Genomic DNA, 22,528 nt, shown 5'->3' on the forward strand with positions numbered 1-22,528 from the left:
AGAAACTTGGAGGTTAACAAAGAAGCTCCAGAACAAGTTCAGGACTGCACAAAGCGCCATTAAATGGAAAATGTTAGGCCTAACGTTAAGAGACAGCAAGAGAGCGATGTGGATCAGAGAGCAAACGGGGATAGCCGATATTCTAGTAGACGTTAAGAGGAAAAAATTGAGCTGGGCAGGCTACGTAATGCGTAGGATAGATGACCAGTGGACCATTATGGTTACAGAATGGATACCAAGAGAAGGGAAGCGCAGTCGAGGACGGCAGAAAGTCAGGTGGGATGATGAGGTTAGGAAATTTGCAGGTGCAAGTTGGAATCAGTTAGCGCAAGACAGCGGTAATTAGAGATCACAGGGAGAGGCCTTCGTCCTGCAGTGAGCATAAATATAGGCTTATGATGATGATGATGTCCAAATTGGTGTAATTCTGGAGATTCATTCCAAGTGGATACGCCTGACAAGCTCACCGGCTACAAATCTTAAATTGCAACATGTGTCGTAAATTATTAAACTAAGAAGTTAATTAGTGCATTTTTGTTGATTAGTTGAATGTGTGTTTCGACTTTTCATGCTACTAATGTCCACCTCATCGAATCACCCAGGTCAATGATAAGAATTATGCTACCTGCCACAAGTGATTTCTAAAAATTCCGCAAGGCTTAATTTTGAACACCCTGTATAACGTTTCTACAGGCTGTACTGTTTTTAGTACCGTTATTATCGTGCATATGTATGAAAATGTTAGCAATGTTTCTAAGGAATTCTAGCCACTGTACTTGAAACCTAGTATGAAGCTTCTGGAGATTATTAATTACGGAAGGCCATGGACAAATGGGTCTGCCGTATTTAAAAAAAATAGCAAATGGGTACATGGGTCGTACACGGAAATATTAAGAAATCCGTTGGACTAATCATTAATAAACATTGGCGCGTAAGTCGAACACATCTTTACGCACATCGTTTATTACATCATTGATAACTGCGCTTCGAAGAATATTCGGGCCCTCGACGCAGGCTGCGTTGCCGTCTGTATTATTACTGACGTTTGATAACGGCCACGCCGTTACACGCCGCCGCCCACCGTGGCACAAAGCGCCTCCAGAACTGAACTTAACAACTTTCCTGCAAAAGTCTTCACCGCGTGAAAGACGAGCGGTAGCTCCTAGCCGCTTCACATGTCATGGGGACACTCGACCTAACCCGTAGGGTATGGAGCAGCCGATTGTGACGCTGGTCCTAAGAGCTATTTTAGACAAAACTTTGCCTTAAAGGCTCCAGTCCCTGCGGGCAGCAGTGAAGCGTCATCGCTTCGATGGGCCACGAAGAGATGTTAGACAACGTTGGAATACTGAGGCTATGAGCCTTATGCGTCTGACGCTGTGCTCAAGTATTTTTACATGTTGGCTTTGGTCTGATCGCAAGGCTGGTCTGAAATTGAAGGTATCCATGCGTTATCAGCAGCGGATGAGCAAGTGTGCTCCCGGGAAACGAGCGGTGTCACGAGTCACGTTATACAGTGCGAAGTTGGAGTCAAAGAAAGGAGCGCGGGAGGCGATGCGGATGCCAGGTGACGCAGTGCGTAAAAGTCACGTGAGGAGACGTATGGTGTTAGATGGGTTCCTGGCATGGAGCAAGGAAAAAGTTAGGAGAGAGCATGACGTCACGCAGCCAGCCTTGGCAAGCGAAGGATCCGTGACGCCAGCCCTTTGCTCAGTGTCGGCCCAACACGTGACCTCTCGGGTCGAGATCATGGAGCAAGAATCGAGATTGGCCGAGATTTGGTACCCGGTGGCTTTTTTTTTAATGAATGCGCACTTGTTCGGCTGCCTTGCAGCCGCACTGCATGCAGAGCGATAGCCCTAAAATTTACCGCGCGTTACGACGTGACTATCACGTGTTGGGCCGACTCGTTTGGCTTCAATCGCGTTGCGCGATGCTCCCTCCTAACTTTTTCCTTCCTCTGTGGTTTCTGGCGAGAGAGAAAACAATTGGCGTTAGTTAACCATGACGGGCGGAGTCTGTCTTGGCGACAGTGCGCGGAGGGCGAGAAAACTGTTGGGAGAATAGCAGGAGCAGTGGCGGTGGAATGGCGTACAATACTCAGATGACATCAGCACCTAGCGTCGTCCCTACGAATTTCGTGCCTTAGAGTACTATTGTACCGCATGCAGACACGGACGCTAGAAGGCACACGAAAGACACAGGCGCGGCGCTAACTTCCAACAATATGATTTATTTTCGGGTACCATGCCTTATTACGCCTTCTGCCTCGCGCATCAGCGAACACCTGCATTAACGTAATCACTTATTCAATAGAAAGAAAGAAATACGCTCAAGGCAGAGGGTAGCAGTAAGGCCTGAAATAAAACATATTGGGACAAGTCAGCGCCGTGTCTCTGTCAATCGTGTACTTTCTTGCGTTCGCGTCTGTTTGCGCTACAATAGTACTCCATGATGCAGTACGAACAAGCCCGCATAGCAGCATTAGTTGACTTCATTTCCTGTCTCTCCCTTACTATATAAGTTCACCACAAAATTATTCTCGCTTCTAGTCCTGTACATCGGATAATAGGAGGGCATCAATGCTAACACATCCGTTGCTCTAGTTTACCCCGAAGACATGGAAGCTTTTTTTTTTTCTTCATGTTGACAAGGCGCTGGTGCTTTCCTGCAGAATTAGCCAGAGTAGCATTCAAAGCCAAGAGGGGAGGCTAACAGATCACAACAATAGGGATAAAAGGCGCGTTAACCACAGTGCAGTGTCTCAGACATACTGGCTGGGGTTTTTTAAGGTTCACTCATTTTTGCTGCGCTTAGTGAAGGTGTATCACGCGTAGCCGTTACAGCAACTTGTAGAGAAAGAATTCGGAAAATTTTTCATTTCGAATCATTTTCATACCACGTCCTTTTGCAGATCACCTCGCCACCAAGAACACATCCTGGCGTGTTTCCACTAATATACACATCTACTAGTAATTGCAAGTGTGGCAGTAAAAGTAACCGTCGCACTGGGAACAGTTGTGACTGTGGTGATGAACAGAACTGGTATTATTGGTAGTACTGGTGATGTCAGCAGAGGTAGCTGTAGTAAATGTAGCAGTCAGAAGTAGCGATATTATTAGTAATTAGATTGCGCCAGCATATTAGTATAGCGGCGATAGAGACGGGAGACCCGATCTCTGCCACACATGCCGAGAAGGTTTTCCTTCGTTCAGCGCCCTTTCCTTGAGCACAAATACGGTACCGGTTAACAGAGTGAGACGACGCTTCGTTTTCCAAGAACGCAAGAACAGCGTGACACTTTACACGTTGAGTTTTGTCAAGTCGAGAGATGTACGATGAAATCATACGGATACAAAAGCACTTCTTCTACTTAAGCGATTATGTTAATAAAACAGACTGAAACTTGGTCGATGTCAGGCAGGACGATTTAAACGCGAAACGGGTTTACGAACTTCCAAGGACATGCACTTATGCCGTAGACACGTCAGCGACAGCGACACATTTACTCACCACACCATCCAGGGCCATGTACAGTAGTCGCCTTGGCCGAACTATCTTGAATACCCGGTCAATGTAGTCAAAAATGTCCTTCATTATTTGGTTCTCACTATTGGGAGCGGGCCTGCACGAAGATCAGGAAAGATGCACTTGGTCTCACGCCGTCTCATCCACGAAAAGAACAATGCGGATAATTCATTTAGGCTCCTTTGTTTTCTTTTTAGTGCGAATAACCAACAAAATTTCAGCAGCTCCTGCCCGAGATAAATTGCATATGACACTGACAGACGTTGCAAACAGAGTGCACAGGAGCGGAGTCTGAAGTTCAGTGCCATCTTTTGGCGCCAACATGAAGTCTCTTCGACGTCACTTCCCCTTGACCGATTTCACTTCAAGAGAACTTATCTCCATGAAATTGAAGAGAAATCATAGCAATACGAGTTGCAAATTAGAAAGTAAGTTCTCACATAAACATTTTTTAGCGCATGGAATGACAAACTCTTTCGAAAGAGATTGATGAAATCACCAATTCTAATCGCGGATAAGTTCGTCCAGCGAAAGACAATGCTTGAATGGCACTAAATCGAAGAAAGGTCAAGCTAGTTTGGCATAAGACACTCCTTCTACGTTCATCTCTGCTTGTCTTCTCATTCACAACAATTCCTTGTTGTGTTTGGACTGCCCTGTTGTTGTTTTTGGACGAAACACGTACTTATCATGGCTGCGTTGCACTGACTTAATTTGACACAATGCTTTCGCTCATTTTCAGTTCTTCCGAGTACCATTCGTCGGTCTGTCTTCTTCGGCCTACACGCAATCATTGCTTCATACTTTAAATAAACCTAGCTCGTGGTTCTTATTACTAGTCATTTACATTAAAACTTAATTTTTCTACCTTAAACGCTGTCGTTACGGCCAGTCCTCAATGTGGTAATTCTTTGTGTCAAGGTTAGCGGCACAAGAAATGTCTTTGTCAAATGCATGCAGGTTACGCTTCGTATGACCTCTGTACTGAGTACAGGCCGTGTAGAGGTGTTTCTGTAGTATGCCAAAGTTCCAATATGTCTTCTTTTTAATTCTGGGCTTTTACGTGCCAACACCCCCACATGATTATAAGGCACGCCGTAGTGAGGGGGACTCCGCATTAATTTTGACCATCTCGGTTTCCATAACGTGCACCCAATGCAGACAACATGGGCGTTCTTGCATTTTGCTTGCATTGAAATGGGGCCCCCGCGGCCGGGATTTGATCCCGCCACTTCGGGCACAGCATGCTGAAGCTACTACTCATTTTTCCCGTTTGGCATGCGTGGTACACGTTACGTCGTGAAGACGACGTACTTAAGCCAAATTTTCCATAACGATAAGAGCACGCCAAAGTGAAGAGGACCACTGGAACTCACTTATGATCTGGATTAGTGCACGTGCGTAAAATGTATCCTAGGTCAAGAAACAGGTTGTCGAAGTTTGTCGAAGTTTGGCTTGGATTGTTGTTATCGCCTGGATCGTCTTTTCTGCCATCGACACAGGGCTGTAAAACAGTTAGACAGAAGAGCATGACTTGCAAGATTTTAGAAATCTTAGGACTGTTTTCAAAATAAAGCTGTTCTGCAGTTCACCTCGCAACGGTATAAAATTACAGTCAATGCCAATGTTTGCAGCGCTTTCTTTTTTCATCAAACTTGTGTCATAGGCGCACTCGGCACAAACCGCGTCTTCTAGTATTCTAAGCACTTTCTAGCATAGTGTTTCTTTTCCTTCTACATGGTGCTGCGCCCATTACGTTCTTGCGTCACGCGATATTCGTCAAGACGTAGTTGCGTCTTCAGTCTACATCGACATCCTGCGGCCAGTTGCGTACTCACTGTCGTAGTTTTTGCCATCGACCATCGACGCCATTTTGATTTACTTATCCGGTCATTGTGCTGACAGTTGTCATAAAGTCGTGATCTGTCATGGCCCCATTGCGGCAGCATGCTTGTGGCTTCACAGCTGCCGGCCACGACATGTAGACTGGCAAGAGTTGCGCAGATCTCACTCAATTTCTGTCTCAAAAACCTTACATATACAATATTTTGTCTGATCCACATTATAAAATGTACACGGAACGCACACCCGTGAGCATAAGTAAACAGACCATCGCTTCCAAGGAAAAGCTAAATTCTTTTAGACACGGAGCGTGAAATCTACTACGGCCTCCCAAATCAATTACAAACACCACAGTGCCTTCGTTCACATTCAGGTGTGCGTCTAAAAAGATATTTGCTCTACACATTTATCCCCTCGGATGTACTATCGCGCTCAGTATAAGCTACAACGCGAAAGCGTGCGGCAAAGCGGTCGCATGTTGTATTTCATACTGCGCGCGATAGTACGCTCTCCGCCTTATGGAACACTTGTCGTTTTGTTCCCAAGCTTGATGGTCGCTGAGCTCGGCTCACCTTTTCCTCAGCGATGGTTGTGATGATGGACGGGTAACGTGTGGTCACCCACTTCAATAATCCTCTCTCCATCTTCGTACCTGAAAAACCAAGAAAAAAAAGCACTTTTAAGTTGTCTTGCTAAAGTACCACCCTACTGTGGTACCACCTGCATTATAAATCTGGCATAAGCGTTGTGCGCACGCCCACTATCAGCACACTAGCGCTCCTGCTGAGCTGCTATGTCACTGTGATGAGATGAACTGACTGAAAACCTAAAACCCACGTTATCTAATCATTCCACTGGGCGCTGTCTAACGCCAATGGTTTCCGGTCATGCCTATCTAGAGCCCCAAAGAGATGCCATGCCTGCAGGCTGCAACGTCACTCGCGTCTGCGACCACAGCTTCTCAACGACCGGCTCCCCTGACCGCTAGCTGTGACGAGGTAAGAATGCGGGGATGCTCCCCTTACCTCCGTACTATCTCCCTTGGTGCCGCTGTGCGGTACAGCATGGTGCCACCGGTTCCGTACCACCGTACCGCATGGTGCTGGCGTACCATCGTATGTTTTCTTTTTCCACCGCTTTGTTAGACCGAACTACCTTCGGGATCCCCCCGCAATAATGCTTATTAGACACGAAAAATTGCGGTTCCCAAGCAAAACTTATACGTTTAAAAGGATTATAGTTCCGAGCGACACAGCACAGCGTCATTCACCACATGCCTTGCCTGCAGGACCACGGCCACGTGGGATGACCATTGGCGTCATAATTAGCGCGACCATGGTAACACTCGGTTTCCTCATCACGTGTAATCGCACCCCTCGAGTTTATAAGAAGTGAGGAGGCGTTGGGCAAGGCGGCAAAAGGCGGCGTTGAGACCCGTTTTGTCGGATGCGAGGCATCACTCGGCTGGCGGCCTGGCCTGACGGCGAAGTTTGTTGCCGCTGACGAGCTCGATTGACGCACTGACGCTGCTTCGAACGCAGCGTTGTGCATCAGGAAAGTGGGACTTGCGTCAGACGTTGTAGCAGCAGTGGAATGAAGGGGGGGGGGGGGGGGGGGGGATGCGGCGTAACTGGGTGAAGACACGCGGAAACTAAAGTGAGACCAAGAAGAAAACACCCAAAAGACTCACGCAACCGTCCGCGTTGTTGTCGCTTGAGGTCAGCGAAGGGAGCCGCTCCCAAAGGGCACCAGTGTGGAGACGTGGCTTCCCGGACTCTGCCGTGAGCACCAATAACGACACCAGGATAACCTGGAGCAGAGAAAAAAAATAAGAGATTTCATTAGGCCAGTATATCACAATGATGATGATGATGATGACCTCATACTATGGCTCACACCCACACTGAGGCATTGGCCAAGAATTATGTGCTCAAACTTTTACTTAATGTTTTGAAGTATTATACATTCGATGGTAAAACAAACAAACAAAAAAGAACATTCAAAAACACGCAAACGGCGTCAAACACGTCCCTTCGTCTAAAACCCAGAACTGACGCACCGAAAGATAGTATTATTTCTGATGATAAGAATAACCCTAATTTAGCAAGCGGAATTTCTAGAAGTCTATTTCTTAATAAATTGTATCCGCGACATAACAAAAAATAGTGATCTAGAGATTCTGTTTCTTGGCAGAATGGACGCAGAGGCGATAACGTCTGACTGTGTAAATGTAGATGTAAAGGGGGACCCGACAGCGAAATCGGGTGATCCCTACTTCCGCTTGTCTTGGTGGACACCACTGGATTTTGCACAGAAATTTTAGGCGCTCGAATTCTGTCCACGTTGCTACTGATTCAATGATATCTCTACCAGTTGAATATTTTCCATATCTAATTGCTGTTATGTGCGCCGTTACTGGAAGAACCGCCGTCGCGTTCTTCTTTGTGACAAATCCCGCACGAGGTTCCTGCTGACTGCGTTTCGAGCGCTGCGTCAAAAAAGGCTTTCGTTCGTCTACTTCGACGCGTCCGATGTAGAGACGCGCGAAATGACTCAAAGATGATGCACAACCGGAAATGATCGCTCGAGACGAACGAGATGAGATGAACGAGATATTGTCACTACTACGTGACAATATCACCCCCGAATACACCTTACCCTTGGCTTTCGTGGGCCATCGCGGCTTATAGTACGTATATAGTCATCCCGAGAAAACGTTTGCCAAGCAGATCTTACAAGGTTAAGTGACTGTGCTGTTGCAATGTAACTTGTGCAGCTTCGCCAACTGCAGTTTAATTGCTTTGAGCTCATTGGCTGCTCCACGTCGCACTAGCCTCCTGCGCCCCGCTGCATGCTTGGGCTCTCTACGCTGGGACAGGAAAGATGTGTTAGGCCTTCCTGTACTCAGCGTTGCGTGCTGCACGGCCATCGCTGGTGTTCGAGTACGTGTTCGAGAACCGGATGTCCACGCAACGCGTCGGCGTTCTTGCAACAGCTCAAATCACGTCCTCCACGAGAAAGCACGCCCGGAAAGATGGCCCATCAACTTGCGCCTGTTGAGCGTGCGACGCGCCTGGGGGCCTAGGCGCAACTGAGAGACCAGCAGTCTTGCGCGATTCTCCAACGTTCGCCATTTCCGAATCGCTACCGCTTTTCCACCAGGGACACGCGTCGTCTGTTTAGGCGCTATCTAAAGGTGGCTAATGAGAAAAATTAGACAATTAGCAGCCCCGTGGCTTTGCCAAGCTTACATTGATATTTAGTACTAGCTAAGCATTTATAGGCAGTTTAGCACAAGTGAAATTCCATTGCAGTTGACACTCAATATCATTATATAGAAGGCACACAAGCATGCCCTGCACGTCCCTCAATCGACGGCGAATATGAAGCTAACAGAACTGAGCCTACATAATAGCTCTGATGAGTTAATGAGGTCCAGCGCATTGCACCCTACGAGCGGCTCTCGCAAACAAAGGCCGGGTGGCATATCCTCCACACCCAGGACATCCAATACCTTACGCTTACCTTACGATATTGGTTCCTGCGAAACAAGCGCCGAGGCCATGTAAGTAAGGAAGGTGATACTGATCGGTAGTAGTGACGGCATTCAACGACGTAATCATCGCAAGGATGTCAGTCTCCGCTGTCCTGCTTCGATACCATATGGTGGGGCACGGGCCAATGAGTGGAGGAAATGGCGTATAATGCCGAGTTGAATCACACGTTCAAACTCACGGCGAGCGACTTCTCTTTCTACTCGCAGCAAGCCCCCAAAATCGAAGACTGACAAGTAAACCGGTAGATATTATGGGATTGAATGTACTACGCATTGAAGCCTGAACGGTCGGTTTAAATCGCTAAGGTTTCAGAAGCAGCTCGCCGTTTCGGAGCTTTGCTAGGGACGAGAACTTGGCCAGAATATATTCATTGGTAGAGACTGGCCGAAACTTGCACATGTTGGAGAGGAAAGTTTGGTGGGAACAAAACTACGAAGGAATCTAGGCCCCTATCAGTCAGCTTTAGTGCAGTAACACATAATGACAACACCACAATGTAGTGCAGGAAAACGAATCTTTCAACCCTTCTTTTCTACGAGCCACAACGGACTGCTGGACCCTAGAAAGGCCGCGAGTGACCTCGCCATTGTAGGCGCACTGCTGCGAAGTAAGAGTAAGAGCCTAGATCCGCGCAAACAGTGCTCGAAGCACAGGAAGACAAAATGTCGAGATGCACAATTTTTTCCGGATATATTGATCATGTGTGGTTAAAATCTGAAATGTGTGGTTAAAATCTGATCATGGTTAAAATCGCCGAAAATCTAGCTTGCTAATCTTCTTTTACCAAAGAAAATTGCATTTCTGGCATCGAGGATTCAGCAGCAACCAGGGTCCACCATTCATATGCATAGGCAACAAGTCAGCTGGTGAGTGAGTGTGTGAAATAACTTTATTGAGGTCCAGAGAAGACGCAGGGGACACCCCGCGCCACCCGGCTAGTCCCACGTAGGGACCAGCAAGCCGAACTTGACGGCCCGATCGCGGGCACTCTGGACGGCCAGGGTTTGGTCGTTGAGTGCGGGGCTGCCCAAAAGCCCGACGGAGACGCAGCAGTTGATAGGAAGAACCCACAATTACTCAGGCACATGCATTAGCATATGCGTGGAGCTTGGATACGCACACAGCACCATCGTCAATTTGTTTCTCTTTGTTGCCGAACAAAGCCCAGATTTCCAATATGCTTTATTACAGAAGCGAAGCTGTAATAAAGCATATCGGCAAGGGCATGTCCTTTGTCCGCGAACAAAAACTATCATGATCACAATGGCTCCAGCGTCGTCGTCGTCTTCCACAGGTCGCTGGCACCCCTCGGCGCAACCGCGCCAACGCGCTCGTGCCACTTGCTCGCGCGATCGTCGTCGTCGTCTTCTTCCACAGCTGGCTCCGTAGTGCAATGTATATTTGAAATCGTAGTTTTGAACTCACACTTGTGCTAAACCAAGACACCTGTCCTGGCGCTCTTTGGCCTTACATGCCCTTGTGCCAATAGCATGCAATCATCAACATCAGGAACACCAAAGAAGAGATTGCATAGCAGATGTTTTATAACGACCGTTATGTCCAAGCGGCCGACATGGCGCGCACGGAAGCTGCACGTCTGGACTTTATTGTTCTGCTGTTTCTAAAGAAACAAAGAAAGCCTGTTATTGCTTGTTCGTGGCATGCTGTTTTATTCCATGCAGGATTCCATGCAAGGGTCAAGCAACAGCGAGTGTAGGCAGGTTCAAAATGCATGAAGCCCTGTTTCACTTTCACTACGGTGGATCAGACATTGTCGATGGCAAGTAGCGATTCCACCGGTGGTTTCCAGAAGCTCCTAGCCGCACGGCGACGTCAAGGAGTGCCGTCATCCGCAGCCTACTTTCGCGCTAGCTTATTCGCGACCTTACGCAGGTCTGCGGGTATCACCTGCTGGGCCTCTCGGAGAAACCACATCAGCTCCGTGGCCCGGGCGCAGTTATCGGGTGTCACGAACGTGTACGCTCTACCCGTCCCGTCCGGCCGATCCGCGTGCTTGAAGCGACGCGGGTATTCGTCAGGGTTGATCGGGTAGTCGTAGCTGACTACATAGCGCACGTTGGCCGCGTCCAGAGCTCTTCCGGTCACGTCGGTCGCCAACAAGATTGGCGCCTTGCCAAAACGAAAGGCGTTGAGCGCCCACTCGCGTTCTTGTTCCGTCTTCCTTCCGTGGATGCCCACGGCGGGCCAGCCATGGAGGCGCACGCTGGACACGAGGTCTTCCACCGTTTGCTTCATCTCGACAAAGACGATGACCCTGTCGCTCTCATCGTGGAGGATGTCCTCGAAGAGGGCGATGAGCTTGTCTTCCTTCTCGGCCTTCTCGCATACCACAACTATATGTTCTACTCGTTGGTTTTGGTTGTCCTTGGTAGCCATCCCGACACTGACGGTGACGCAGTCCTTCGATAATGCTTGGACTAGTTGGTGCGCCTTTCTCGCTCGGGATGCCAGCCACACGAGTGTCTGACGGTCTGGTCGGATGTTGCCCGCAATGGTGCGAAGCTCCCTATCGAAGCCCATTTCCAACATGCGGTCCGCTTCGTCCAGCACCAGGTACGTACAGCAGAGCAGATTCACCTTGCACTCCTCCATGAAGGCTACGAGGCGACCTGGCGTCGCGATGCAAATCTCAGCACCTTCCTCGAGCTGCTTCAACTGCGGTGTCTTTGGTTCGCCGGAGACGAGGTGCATCGTTCGGATCCCTGTCCCGTCGATAAGCTCGCGGGTGACGATCTGAACCTGCTGGGCCACCTCCCGCGTCGCTGTAACCACTAGAACAATGGGTCCACCACCACGCTGCATGGCCGGCTGGTGCTGAATGTGGATGATGGCCGGAACGAGGTAGGCCAGTGACTTGCCTTCCGATGCGCCGTAATCTACAGCCACGAGGTCTCTGCCGCTTAGCGCTACGGGCCAGCACTGAGCTTGCAATGGGGTCGGTGACGAGCCAGGGTGGCGTGTTTCGATGATCCTCGTAATGAGTTCAGGAAATCCGGCTTCGTCTGTCTGAAGGATGGGCTTAGGTACACCGCGTCCTGCAACAATGATATCGTTGGCCTTCCGGTAGGCATCCACTTCTTCCATCGATCGCAGGGCCGTCCTGAAGTGTTCGCGGTAGAAATCTTTCTCGTAAGTCGGCAAGTGAACCTTCGTCCAGTTTGGCATGCACAGGTTATGACTCACTGGGCTGCTCCGGGAAGCGTTCGGCCCTACGAATCCTATCGCCAACATCGCTTTAACGTCAGTCGGCCTCATCGACCACGTCGTACGATTTCCCAAGTCCACCGCTGGCTCCACTATGAATGCGACAGGAGCCCGACGCCCTTCGTGCGGTCCATTCCTCGGGGCAGCGTTTGGCTCACCGGAGAGATCGAATCCGTATGGCATCTCCACTATGAACGATGGAAAATCTCTTTTGCCGCTGTACGCCATGTTGAGCTGCTACTGCTGGAAAGCGTCAGCTAGGTCCTTCTTAATGCATCAGCAGCTGCACTCGACGCGTTCGACATGCTGAACATTTAAGCAATCTCTTCTCAATGACGGCAACAATTTACACTTTAACGCGGCGCAGCCGGTACCCGTGCAGCTCACCCCTTCATTTTTCGTCATTTGTCATGACCACCGCCACAGGAAGTTGACAATGATGATGACATCATCATTATTATAATGATGATGATGCTCTCCGTTCCTCAGACAGCCAGACTTTTCTCGCCAAACACGATTCCCGGTAACAAAATGTTGTTTACAAGTGGCCCTCCGAAGTGGATATTTTCTAGTACTATTTATAGATGCAACACCTGTGTCCTGGATGAAATACAAATACGGCTCGCCGCGATAGCTGAGTGGCTATGGTGTAGCTCTGGTAAACTCGAGGCCACATTTCGATGCGGGCAAAATCCAAAGACGTGTACTTAATGATGAAGCGCGTTTAAAGAACCCCGTGTAGTCAAAATGAATGTGCAATACCCTACTACGGTGGTTTTCTGGTTTTGGCACGTGAAACCGAAGAATTTTTTTTTAACGAATGCGTTTCACTTCCATGTACATGATAAAACAGTGGCACCTGTGCCGCTTGCATTCCGAATTTAGAAGAATTTATTTTTTCATGTTTTGCCGTCACTCAAATCAGACGGCACGTATTTCTGTTTTGGTCACGAAAGTATAAAAAAGATAGTAATTGGCCACGCAGACGACCTCTCTAAACTTTGACTGACACTGAAAGACCGCATTGGCTCCAGAAAATCCCGGTGTCCGCAAACTGCCGAACTATCCCTAATAAAATTCGCTAATAAATTGGTGCTTTTAAATGCATGTTTTATAATGTGCAGTACAGTGACATAAACTTTGTTTGACTATGAGGATGCGAAAATTATTTGACAGTAATCCTGAGAAGGCTGATCACTATTCGCAAGATTTTTCGAAAAATATTCGTGATTTGATTCAATTCGCTTCTTGCTCTATTCGATTCGCAGTCGATTCAGTTTGTTTTATGGCACTATTTCATCTGGTCTGAAAAACTGTTATTCGCACACCACTAAGAAATTTGTTAATCAATTTCTTCGTCCTTCGTCATCTACGCCTGTTTTCATCGTCGTCTGCTTCCTCCTGGGGCCGTATAACATAAATTTCATTCCAATCTCCTGACGTTAACTTTACGTAACCGCCGGCGAAAGCATCGGGCGGTGACCCGCAGCGTTATTCGAACAGCCTAATCAAAGGCTCTCCTTGTTATAGTTGATTATTTTTGGTAGCTTTGAAGACAAATCGCATTGCTACCTAGGCCGGTATTTCTTGTGTAATTGTCTCACAAGACTCGTGGAGCGCGCATAAGGGGAGAGGGTAGGGGCATAAGGGGAGAGGGTGTCCGTGGGTTTGAGCTAGCGCAGTGAAAGTAGATAACCGGTTATAAGAATGGCTGTGGCGGCATCTGGGATTGGTCCGCTTCCCCTTGCTTAGCTTGCGATGGCTGGTCGAAAATCCCGGCGACGTGCAACATAAGGTTAAAAATGCACTGAAAACGGATCCTCAGCGATGATTTGGCAGAGCGATGTCGTATACGTGCCGAAAGGGCTCGACAGTGTCATACTGCAACTCCAAAGTTTCTATTATATACGCCTAAAAATCCGTTCTCCCCGGCAGCTCCGAGTAGCCAGTGCCCGAGCGATCTGCGGAGAGCCATCGTTTCTTTATTTCGAAACGGGGTAGCATCCGGCTATTCAGAAGAAAAAAAAAGTCATTTGAATTAGTGCATCTTCAGGGCGCACACATCACGTTGATGGGACTAGCTTTCGCAGTTTTCTGACTTGGTGCGACTGACGGGCGAAGTGGACCTACAGCGGAAGGTTAATGGCGAAAAAGACATAGAATAAGAAAGAATTGTTTATATTTTATTTATTTTTTATCTTTTTATTTACTTACTTATTCATTTATTTATTTATTTATTTAACATACCTTCAGGACCTAAGGCATTATAGAGGGGTGCGGGTTACATGTGAAAGAATATATAGATATAGTATATGACAAAAAAAAGACACAAAGAACAATAAAACACATCAAATCCTAGCTACACAATGTTAGCTACCGAGTTCTTGAACAGGTGGTGATTTTGATGGTGAAGATTACATTCGGAGGAAGATAATTCCACTCTTCTGGTGTCCGTGGTAGTAATGATTGAAAAAAAAGTGTCAGTTCTGCAAAGAGGGATTCGAACTTATTGTGCGTGATAGTAAGCGATATGAAACGTACTGAGGAGGCAACATAAGCTCATTGCGGAGCTGAGGATGATGAGACATGGAGTGAAACAAGCTCAAACGAATTAACTTACGACGGGATGCAAGGGATGATAGGTGAAGTCTTAATTTCATGGAAGATATGCTTGTTGTTCTGTTGTAGTCAGAAAGAATGAAACGCGTAAACCTATTTTTAACCATTTATAGTGACCGAATTAGGTTTTCGTGGCTTGGATCCCAGACGGAGGCAGCATATTATAGTTCCGGGCGAATGAGCGTTTTGTACATGACTAATTATATGGATGAAGGTAGTTGTGCGAAGTTACGACGGAGTTACCCCAAAATTCTATTAGCGTTGCTCACTATATAAGAAATGTGGTCAGTCCAAGAGAAGTTTGATGTAATGTGAATGCCCAGGTATTTGTATGAGGACACAGTCTCCAAAGAAGTATTAATGATGTGGTAAATTGACGAAACAAATGACGTTCTAGGTATGCGCATATGTTTGCATTTTGTTGTGTTCAGTTCCTTCAACCATATGTTGCACAATATGTTAATAGCATCAAGGTCGGATTGAAGAATTTTAGTATCATCAGCGCAGGTTATTTCTCGATAGACAACACAAACATCGCTAAAGTGTTTAATGTACGAGGAAACACATGAAGGTAAGTCATTAATATAAATAAGAAAGAGTAAAGGGCCTAGTACCGTCCCTTGAGGAACCCCAGATCGAACAGCAGTGTTCCCTGAATTTACATTATTTGTAGACAAAAACTGGGTACGGTTAGTACCCAGGTTTCTAGCCAATAGAGCAGTTTAGAGCCTATGTTAAGCTGGCGTACTTTGTAGAGAAGCAGTTTATGACGTACTTTGTCAAATGCTTTCGAAAAATCTAAAAAAATGCAGTCAATAAGCGCAGAACGATCACGGATGGCATGAAGTTTGTGGATGGCATGAAGTGTTTTTTGCGCCTCAACCTCCGGAGGGGCAAATACTTCTTCTAAATTAGACCCAGTGAGCAGCCCGCGCTGCTTCAGCTCTGGACAAAGGGGCCCACAATTATAGGCAGCTTTTTCCTTTCCGTTATTTTCTCGCTTCTTCAATTAGGTTTTCCCCACACGCAATCACTGTCGGGTCTCTTTTGCTGGGCCTCTGTCACCAAAATCGATACTTGAGAATTGTGTAGATGACTGTTTGATGTAGTTAATCAACTCTGCCGTTGAAGTTCTTGAGGTATTTCTTGCGGATTCACATCAATGTTAGAAATTTTAAGTTTATTGATGACGGTTTGGTGAATTCAATCATACTAAGGAATTTTTCATTTATGTTGCAGCGAAAAAAAAAAATGCCAACGTACTACAACTTCAATTTTTCTTAATCAGTCATTGTATTGACCTAATAGCTTAAATTATTATTTTTTTCCTCTCAATATCTCTATTTTCGAAGATCCCTTTCTTCCTTTTCATTTGCAACACACGCGACATTTCTTCTGCGTCAGACTTCAGTCCCACTTTTTTTTAAGCTTTCCGAATTTCGTTTAATGAGCGTTCAAGGCATCTTCTCATGCATTTTGCCAGCGCCGCCTAATTCCTGGCCTGTCCAAGTGGATATGCGCCACAATATATGGCGTCATTATCATCATCAACAACAAAGCTCCAACAACCGGCGTCGGGAGCTGCCGCCGACGACACAAACAACCCCGTTCGGCTCTCCCGAAAGCGCGGAGGACGTTCTGTCGAAGCCAGGAACGAAATGCCTATCATCTGGGATCTAATGCCAAGTTTCGACAAAGAAAAAGGGGACTACCGCTACAACAAGATTCGCAGGAGACGGAACGGGGCCGAATACTACTGGGAAAGCAAGTTTGGGTGGTTGCTTCGCAAACTTGACAGGATGAACATCCAGCTGCAGCCGTTCGAGAAGAAGCTGTACGAGGAACACCCAGCCACGACCAACCGGTCGTCGGCCGAAGTGGCCGCATACAGAAGGGCCAACGGGATTTCGGTGAAACTGAGCGACGTGCCGAAGCCCATCCTCGCCTTCGAAGAGTCCAACTTCCCCGACTTCATCGTCCAGAGCATCGAGGCGCGACGCGACTGCACTTCGCCCACGTGCATCGAGGCACACTGCTGGCCCATCGCACTCACGTGCAGGAACTTTCTGGGCATCGCGGAGACGGGATCGCACAAGACGCTCGCCTACGTCCTGCCGGCAGTCATCCACGTCAGCCGGCAGCCGCCCCTGCAACACGCTGACGGACCCATCGCCGTCGTGTTGGCTCCGACACGAGAGCTGGCCAAGCAGATTCACCTCGTGTGCTCAGAGCTCGGTGAGCGCGCCGGAGTGCGCAGTGTGTGCGCCTCGAACGGGGAGCCCAAAGAAGATCAGTACGACGAGCTGAGGAAGGGCTGCCACATCTGCGTGGCCACGCCTCGACGCCTCATCGAGTTCCTCGAGGAAGGCAAGGTGAACCTGCGCCGCTGCACGTACCTCGTGCTGGACGAGGTAGACCGAATGCTGGCAATGGGTTTCAAGCCCCACGTCCTCAAAATTACCGAGCTCTGCCGGCCGGACCACCAGACGATAATGTGGGTCACATCCTGGCAAAGCGAGCTCAAGCCGTTTGTCGAGGATCTGCTTGACGACTACGTCGAAGTCAAGTTCGGTACGGTGCAGCTACCCGCTCAAAACGGCGTGGAAATGACCGTCGACGTGTGCCAGGAGGAAGAGAAGGATGGGAAACTCGCCGAGCTCTTGGACGAGGTCCTCAAGGAGAAGTCAAAGAAAGCCGTTGTGTTCACTGACACGGGGAGGAAGGCCGACGAGATTGCCTGGAAGCTGCGACTCCGGGGATGGTCTGCCATCGGCCTTCACGGAAAGAAGACGAAAGAGTAGCGCGACTGGGTCGTTTCCATGTTCAGGATAGGTTCGTCAAGCGTGCTCGTGACGACGGGCAAGGTTGCGCAGGACTTGGTCTTCGACAACCTGTGCGTGGTCGTCAACTACGACTGCCCGGACTGCTCGGAGGTCTACGCGCGCAGGTCGAGCCACGTGGCACGCTCAGGTGAACCAGGCGTGGTGCACACCTTCGTCCTTCCGACCCAGCAGCTGCACGCCACGAACCTGATCGCAATTCTGGAGGACGCTAATCATCCGGTTGAGCCAGAACTCTACAAAATTGCAAAAAAAAAGGTCGTTCCAAACCATGAAGAGGTTAACACCGGCGGGGCGGCGATGTGCTCAGCGTGACGGCGGACCTTAAAAAGAGCTCGGAGCCCTTAAGAATGCTCTTAAAATTGCCTGCCTCTGCTTAACTAATGCAAAAGGCAGCATTCTGCTTAGTTAACTCTAAGCCATGCAGAACATATATAACCGTATATAAGCTTAAGTCTGCTGATTTTAATTAGTTTATTATTTGGAATTATTGAAATATTGGGCACAAAATAAATTAACCAAATTTAAGTTAACCATCTATGCCAAAGAGGGTTGGAGTTTTCCCAGAAAATAACTTATCATAGCATTTTAGTATACTTGGTGAACGCGGTAAAGAAAACACCCACACAATCACATGTATCTGCTTTCAGTAATATCGAAATTAAATATTTCTGCAATCGCTGAAATGACCCTACGGTTGTCTTCAAATATTGTCTGCTCCTTGCTTTGATTCCACGAAATCCCATCCACTTTTCATGTATACAAAGCCATTTTAGCGGCCACAGAAGAATGAACAATTACACCTAGTTACTGCGAATTCGTTTGATGGTGAAGATAATCATTCTTGTTTTTGTTCCTTTGTGAACTGGAGCAACCCACTCTGTGAAATCGGCCATGAATAGGGCGATGAAAAGGCTGCGTTTATCGTTCTTCTTGAGCAAAATAAGGCCAAATGAAACAGCTATATTTAATATGGGAATTAAAATTGTCTAGTGCTACTGATATCGAGGCTCAAAATTCAAAACATTGCAATAAATGTTCTCTGGGCACAAGAAGTAAAACGAACAATTTTAGCATGCAATTATTTTTGTCTCGCGCAGCAAGTTGCAGAGGCCTCTACAGACGGTCCTGCGGTTATAACCCTGTACGGTTATTCCAAAGGCATAAAGGACACAAAGGTGATATAGACAGACAAGGCAAAAGTTCAGTATGGGACTGGGAATCGTAGTCTCGTAACCTGTACTTCAAGTTATCTAGTGGATCATCATTTGCTGTTCCAAAGAAAACTGAGATGCGGGAACTCAGACGTTGACAACGATGATTTGGTGAGGTTATTGGTGGTAGAGGTGTTTAAGCCTAAAAGCCTAAGACTTTTCGACAGCCCGTGATTTCGCTTGCGCCGATACTTCGCGCACCTACAAAGAGTGGACCAGAGAGTGATGCGCGGAGAAATTCTCCGAGCATCATATGCATGCTGCTCTTCACGAGTCCTAATTATATGTGGCCTTCCCATAGCAGTGTCACAACACAAACAGGTTGCTACGCAGGTTCTCCAGTTACGTACGAAAGTGTACTTACGTCACTTCCTGCTTCGTATGCTATACAGTCAAGCTGCCAACATCGCTGCGGCAGATTGCGAAACAGTAATCTTTACCGGAAAAACGTATCCGGGAAGTGCTATAGTGCTTCGCATTGCACGTAGGCGCAGGAGCCCCTTATCAATTATGTAGTTCGGATGCTTGTTTTGAGCTTGACCTTTATTAAAATGTATGCTGAACTTTATGTTGTATGCCTGATTATAGGGAATGTATGCACTGTTCGCTTAAATTAGCTGAGTGCTTGTAGCCTGTGCCTTACGGGGGTATGAGCCATTGCATTTGTGGGTATGAGCCATAGATGAGTCGACGTTACGCCACGGATAAATCCCGGGATCCTAGCCATAGGAAGCTTCGCTGTAATTACGGCTGATGACAGCGATGATGGTGATTTGCGTAAAGCTATAGCAATTGCCAATAATTCAGCCTGAAAGATAGGCATGAAGCCAGGTAGTCGAATGGAAAAATACCAATTCGCCGGGCATGTCGATACAATGCCCCCAACTGCCTTCTCTTCGCAGACGGAAGCGTCAATCGCTATCACGGTCTTTGTATATATAGGTGTGTAAGATGCTCTTCCAAAACACCACTCAGGTATTGATAGGGCAAATGGTCAGCATTGCTTGGAAAAATATAATCAAATTCCATTTTAGCGAGTGGAATAGTGGAGTTTATAAGACCACCAGGCATGAATAAACATTTAATGGGAGCAATAGTTCTTGTATACGAAAACAACCTCAGGGCAAAATAAGCGGAAACATTTATTTTATTGATTTGTTTTTTTTTATGTATACGGTACTTTAATATCTGCCAGATGCGGCTGTAAACAGGAGTGGGTGGCATAAAAAAAAACAGAACAAAGTGTTCACGCATAAAAGAAATGAAGACGCAACAAGCGTGTTACACAAACCGACAATATGTTAGGAAATATACTCACGAAGAACGCCTGTTCAACGCTCTGTGCAATAAAGAATAGTAAAGCACACGCACAGCGCTTTAAAGAGTCACGATTGCAACTGATTGCAAAAATGATCACAACTGAAGTGCTTGTGCAAATGTATGTATACCCGCCGTTTGCTCAGTGGCTGTGGTGTTGGGCTGCTGAGCACGAGGTCGCGGGATCGAATCCCGGCCACGGCGGCCGCATTTCGATGGGGGCGAAATGCGAAAACACCCGCGTACCTAGATTTAGGGGCACGTTGAAGAACCCCAGGTGGTCGAAATTATTCGGGAGTCCCCCACTACGGCGTGCCTCATAACCAAATCGTTGTTTCGGCACGTAAAACCCCATAATTATGAAATGGAATGCTGGCTGCTTCCATTCGTGAATTGTCTTCGGAAAGAAATAATTTGCGAATCTTTCAGTAGGCCATGAATGTTCCTTTATTTTTTTATTATGGCGTGATCGGATGGTTCATCTGGACACTGGCTCTATGTATAGGTGTTTGTTTATAAAAAGATTATCATGGAAAAGTAAGTGCATGTACTTTAATCGGTCACGTTGGCGCCGCTTTTGTAATCAATCTGGACCTTGCTTTTTTTAGCACAGAACTCGCAGAAGTGCACCAACTATATGAACGATATACAAACCTAACCGCTTTCTTTTGAACAAATTCTAGCTTTTTTATGTTTCCTCGAGTGTACGGATCCCAAACAATTGACCCATATTCTATTATAAGGCGACCTAAAGCTTTATACGCTATTAATTTAAACTCATGTGCACGGTGTAAGATATATACTCTTTAGGTGGGGACACTTCTCGGCTTGCTTGCTAGACGCGATCGACCATATAAAGTAGCAAGGGCGCGCGTCTATCGGGGCGGTGACGGCAGCGGATACCTATCGGTGGAACGACGCAACTTCAGTTAGAACGCAGGCGAGAGCGTGCGCCGACAAGGAACGCGCGCATGCCCTCTCCCCGGTGACCCACTTTCGTGCGTCACTCAATCATTTCGGATTTCCCGCGAACCGCCGGTTGCTATAACAACTGGATGATGATGAATAAACATTTATTAGGCCCAAAATATATTGGTGGTGCCCACAGGCACCAGACGGGGTGGTTCCCTAGTTACGGGACCCATATGTTCCCAGCAGCTCCTGGCCCCTGTCCGTCAGCGCGAGCTGAATCGGTAGGGCGGGGCTGGTTAACAAGGTCTCCCATCGCTCAAGGGGTTGGGGATTGGGGGTGTTGGCGGGAATGGGAGGAGGGGGGGGTCTTGAGTTCTGTGCACTCGGCCAAGATGTGCGGCAGGGTGCCCTTTTCCCTTTTGCAAAAAGGACAGAGCGTATCATGTTCCGCGGGGTACATGCGGTTCATCAGTACGGGATGCGCAAGTGATCCCGCCTGCGCTCGACGCAGGATGGTCTGTTGTTGCCTGGTGAGTTTGGGGTGCGGTTCTGGCAGTTTGCACCTTTCCTCTCGGTACATCCGGGTAATGTCCCGAAAGCTGGTAACCGGGTGCGGTAGCTCTTCCGGCTGGTGCTCTGCCCGGATTGACATTTCTCGGCATGGTAGTCGGCGATGGTGTTGCCTGCTACCTGCGAGTGAGCCGGGACCCACACGAGCTCTATGGCTCTTCCCGGAGGCTTGCACTTGGATAGAATGGCTCGGGCCGCGGAGGAGATTACCCCCCTGCGGAAGCTTCCGTAGGCTGTCTTTGATTCGGTGACCACGGTGTCCACGCTCGGTCGTGTGAGTGCGAGGGCCACGGCCGCTTCTTCGGCAACTGCGGGGTCTGTTGTCTTCAGGGACGCGCTGACGATCAGCCTGTCTTTTGAGGTAACCACCACCGCTGCTCGGTCACTGTGTTTTCGGAGCGAGGCGTCCGCGTAGAGGACCCTGGGGTTCTCTTCCAGCTTCCGGGCCATGGCTTTAGCCCGCGCGGTGCGCCTCTCGTCGTCCTTGCCTGGCGTCATGTTCCGAGGAAGAGGTTTGGTGTGAATGGTCGTCTTCCAGTCTTCCGGAAGGGCCGCCTTGAGGGGTACTGGCTCGATCTGCCATCCTATCTTGCGTAGGACGGCTCGTCCGTGTTCCGTGTGACTGAGCCGGATTCTCTGATTAGAGAGTTGAGCTTCGATGAGCTCCTCCACCGTGTTGTGGGCGCCCATGTCTAGCAGTCTTTGCGTGGACGAGTATATGGGCATACCCAGTGCTTGCTTCGTTGCCTTACAAAGCATCTTGTTTAGGGTGTCCCTATTTGCCTTCGTCAGCTGGAGATACGGGGCGGAGTAGGTAACCCGCGACACGACGAACGCGCGTACCAAGCGCATGGCATCGTCCTTTTTAAGGCCTCGGTTTCCTGTTAGACACCCCTCCGAAGCA

At 48.1% G+C, this 22,528-nt stretch overlaps 3 protein-coding genes across 3 annotated transcripts in view; 1 reads left to right on the forward strand and 2 right to left on the reverse strand.

Moving 5' to 3' along the window:
• Window positions 1-8,504, reverse strand: part of LOC119432586 (5'-3' exoribonuclease 2 homolog) — a 38,739-nt gene extending 30,235 nt beyond the window's left edge. Inside the window, exons 1-5 of the mRNA XM_037699749.2 lie at window positions 8,444-8,504; window positions 7,061-7,180; window positions 5,943-6,022; window positions 4,905-5,032; window positions 3,514-3,625 (exon numbers count right to left, since the gene is read on the reverse strand). Coding sequence (XP_037555677.2) covers window positions 3,514-3,625; window positions 4,905-5,032; window positions 5,943-6,022; window positions 7,061-7,180; window positions 8,444-8,504 — 501 coding nt within the window. The remainder of the gene's footprint in view (window positions 1-3,513; window positions 3,626-4,904; window positions 5,033-5,942; window positions 6,023-7,060; window positions 7,181-8,443) is intronic.
• A 2,013-nt stretch (window positions 8,505-10,517) lies between these two features.
• On the reverse strand, window positions 10,518-12,032 carry LOC119432587 (probable ATP-dependent RNA helicase DDX5). Its single transcript, XM_037699750.2, has one exon. It carries the CDS (start codon window positions 12,030-12,032, stop codon window positions 10,785-10,787), a length of 1,248 nt encoding a protein of 415 aa, XP_037555678.1. The 3' UTR covers window positions 10,518-10,784.
• Window positions 12,033-16,426: 4,394 nt separating this feature from the next.
• LOC119432588 (probable ATP-dependent RNA helicase DDX5) lies at window positions 16,427-18,124 on the forward strand. Its single transcript, XM_037699751.2, has one exon. It carries the CDS (start codon window positions 16,430-16,432, stop codon window positions 17,570-17,572), a length of 1,143 nt encoding a protein of 380 aa, XP_037555679.1. The 5' UTR covers window positions 16,427-16,429; the 3' UTR covers window positions 17,573-18,124.
• The last annotated feature ends 4,404 nt before the right edge of the window (window positions 18,125-22,528 follow it).

Source organism: Dermacentor silvarum, chromosome 11, assembly GCF_013339745.2.
Source record: "Dermacentor silvarum isolate Dsil-2018 chromosome 11, BIME_Dsil_1.4, whole genome shotgun sequence".
In the NCBI taxonomy this organism is placed as follows: domain Eukaryota; kingdom Metazoa; phylum Arthropoda; class Arachnida; order Ixodida; family Ixodidae; genus Dermacentor; species Dermacentor silvarum.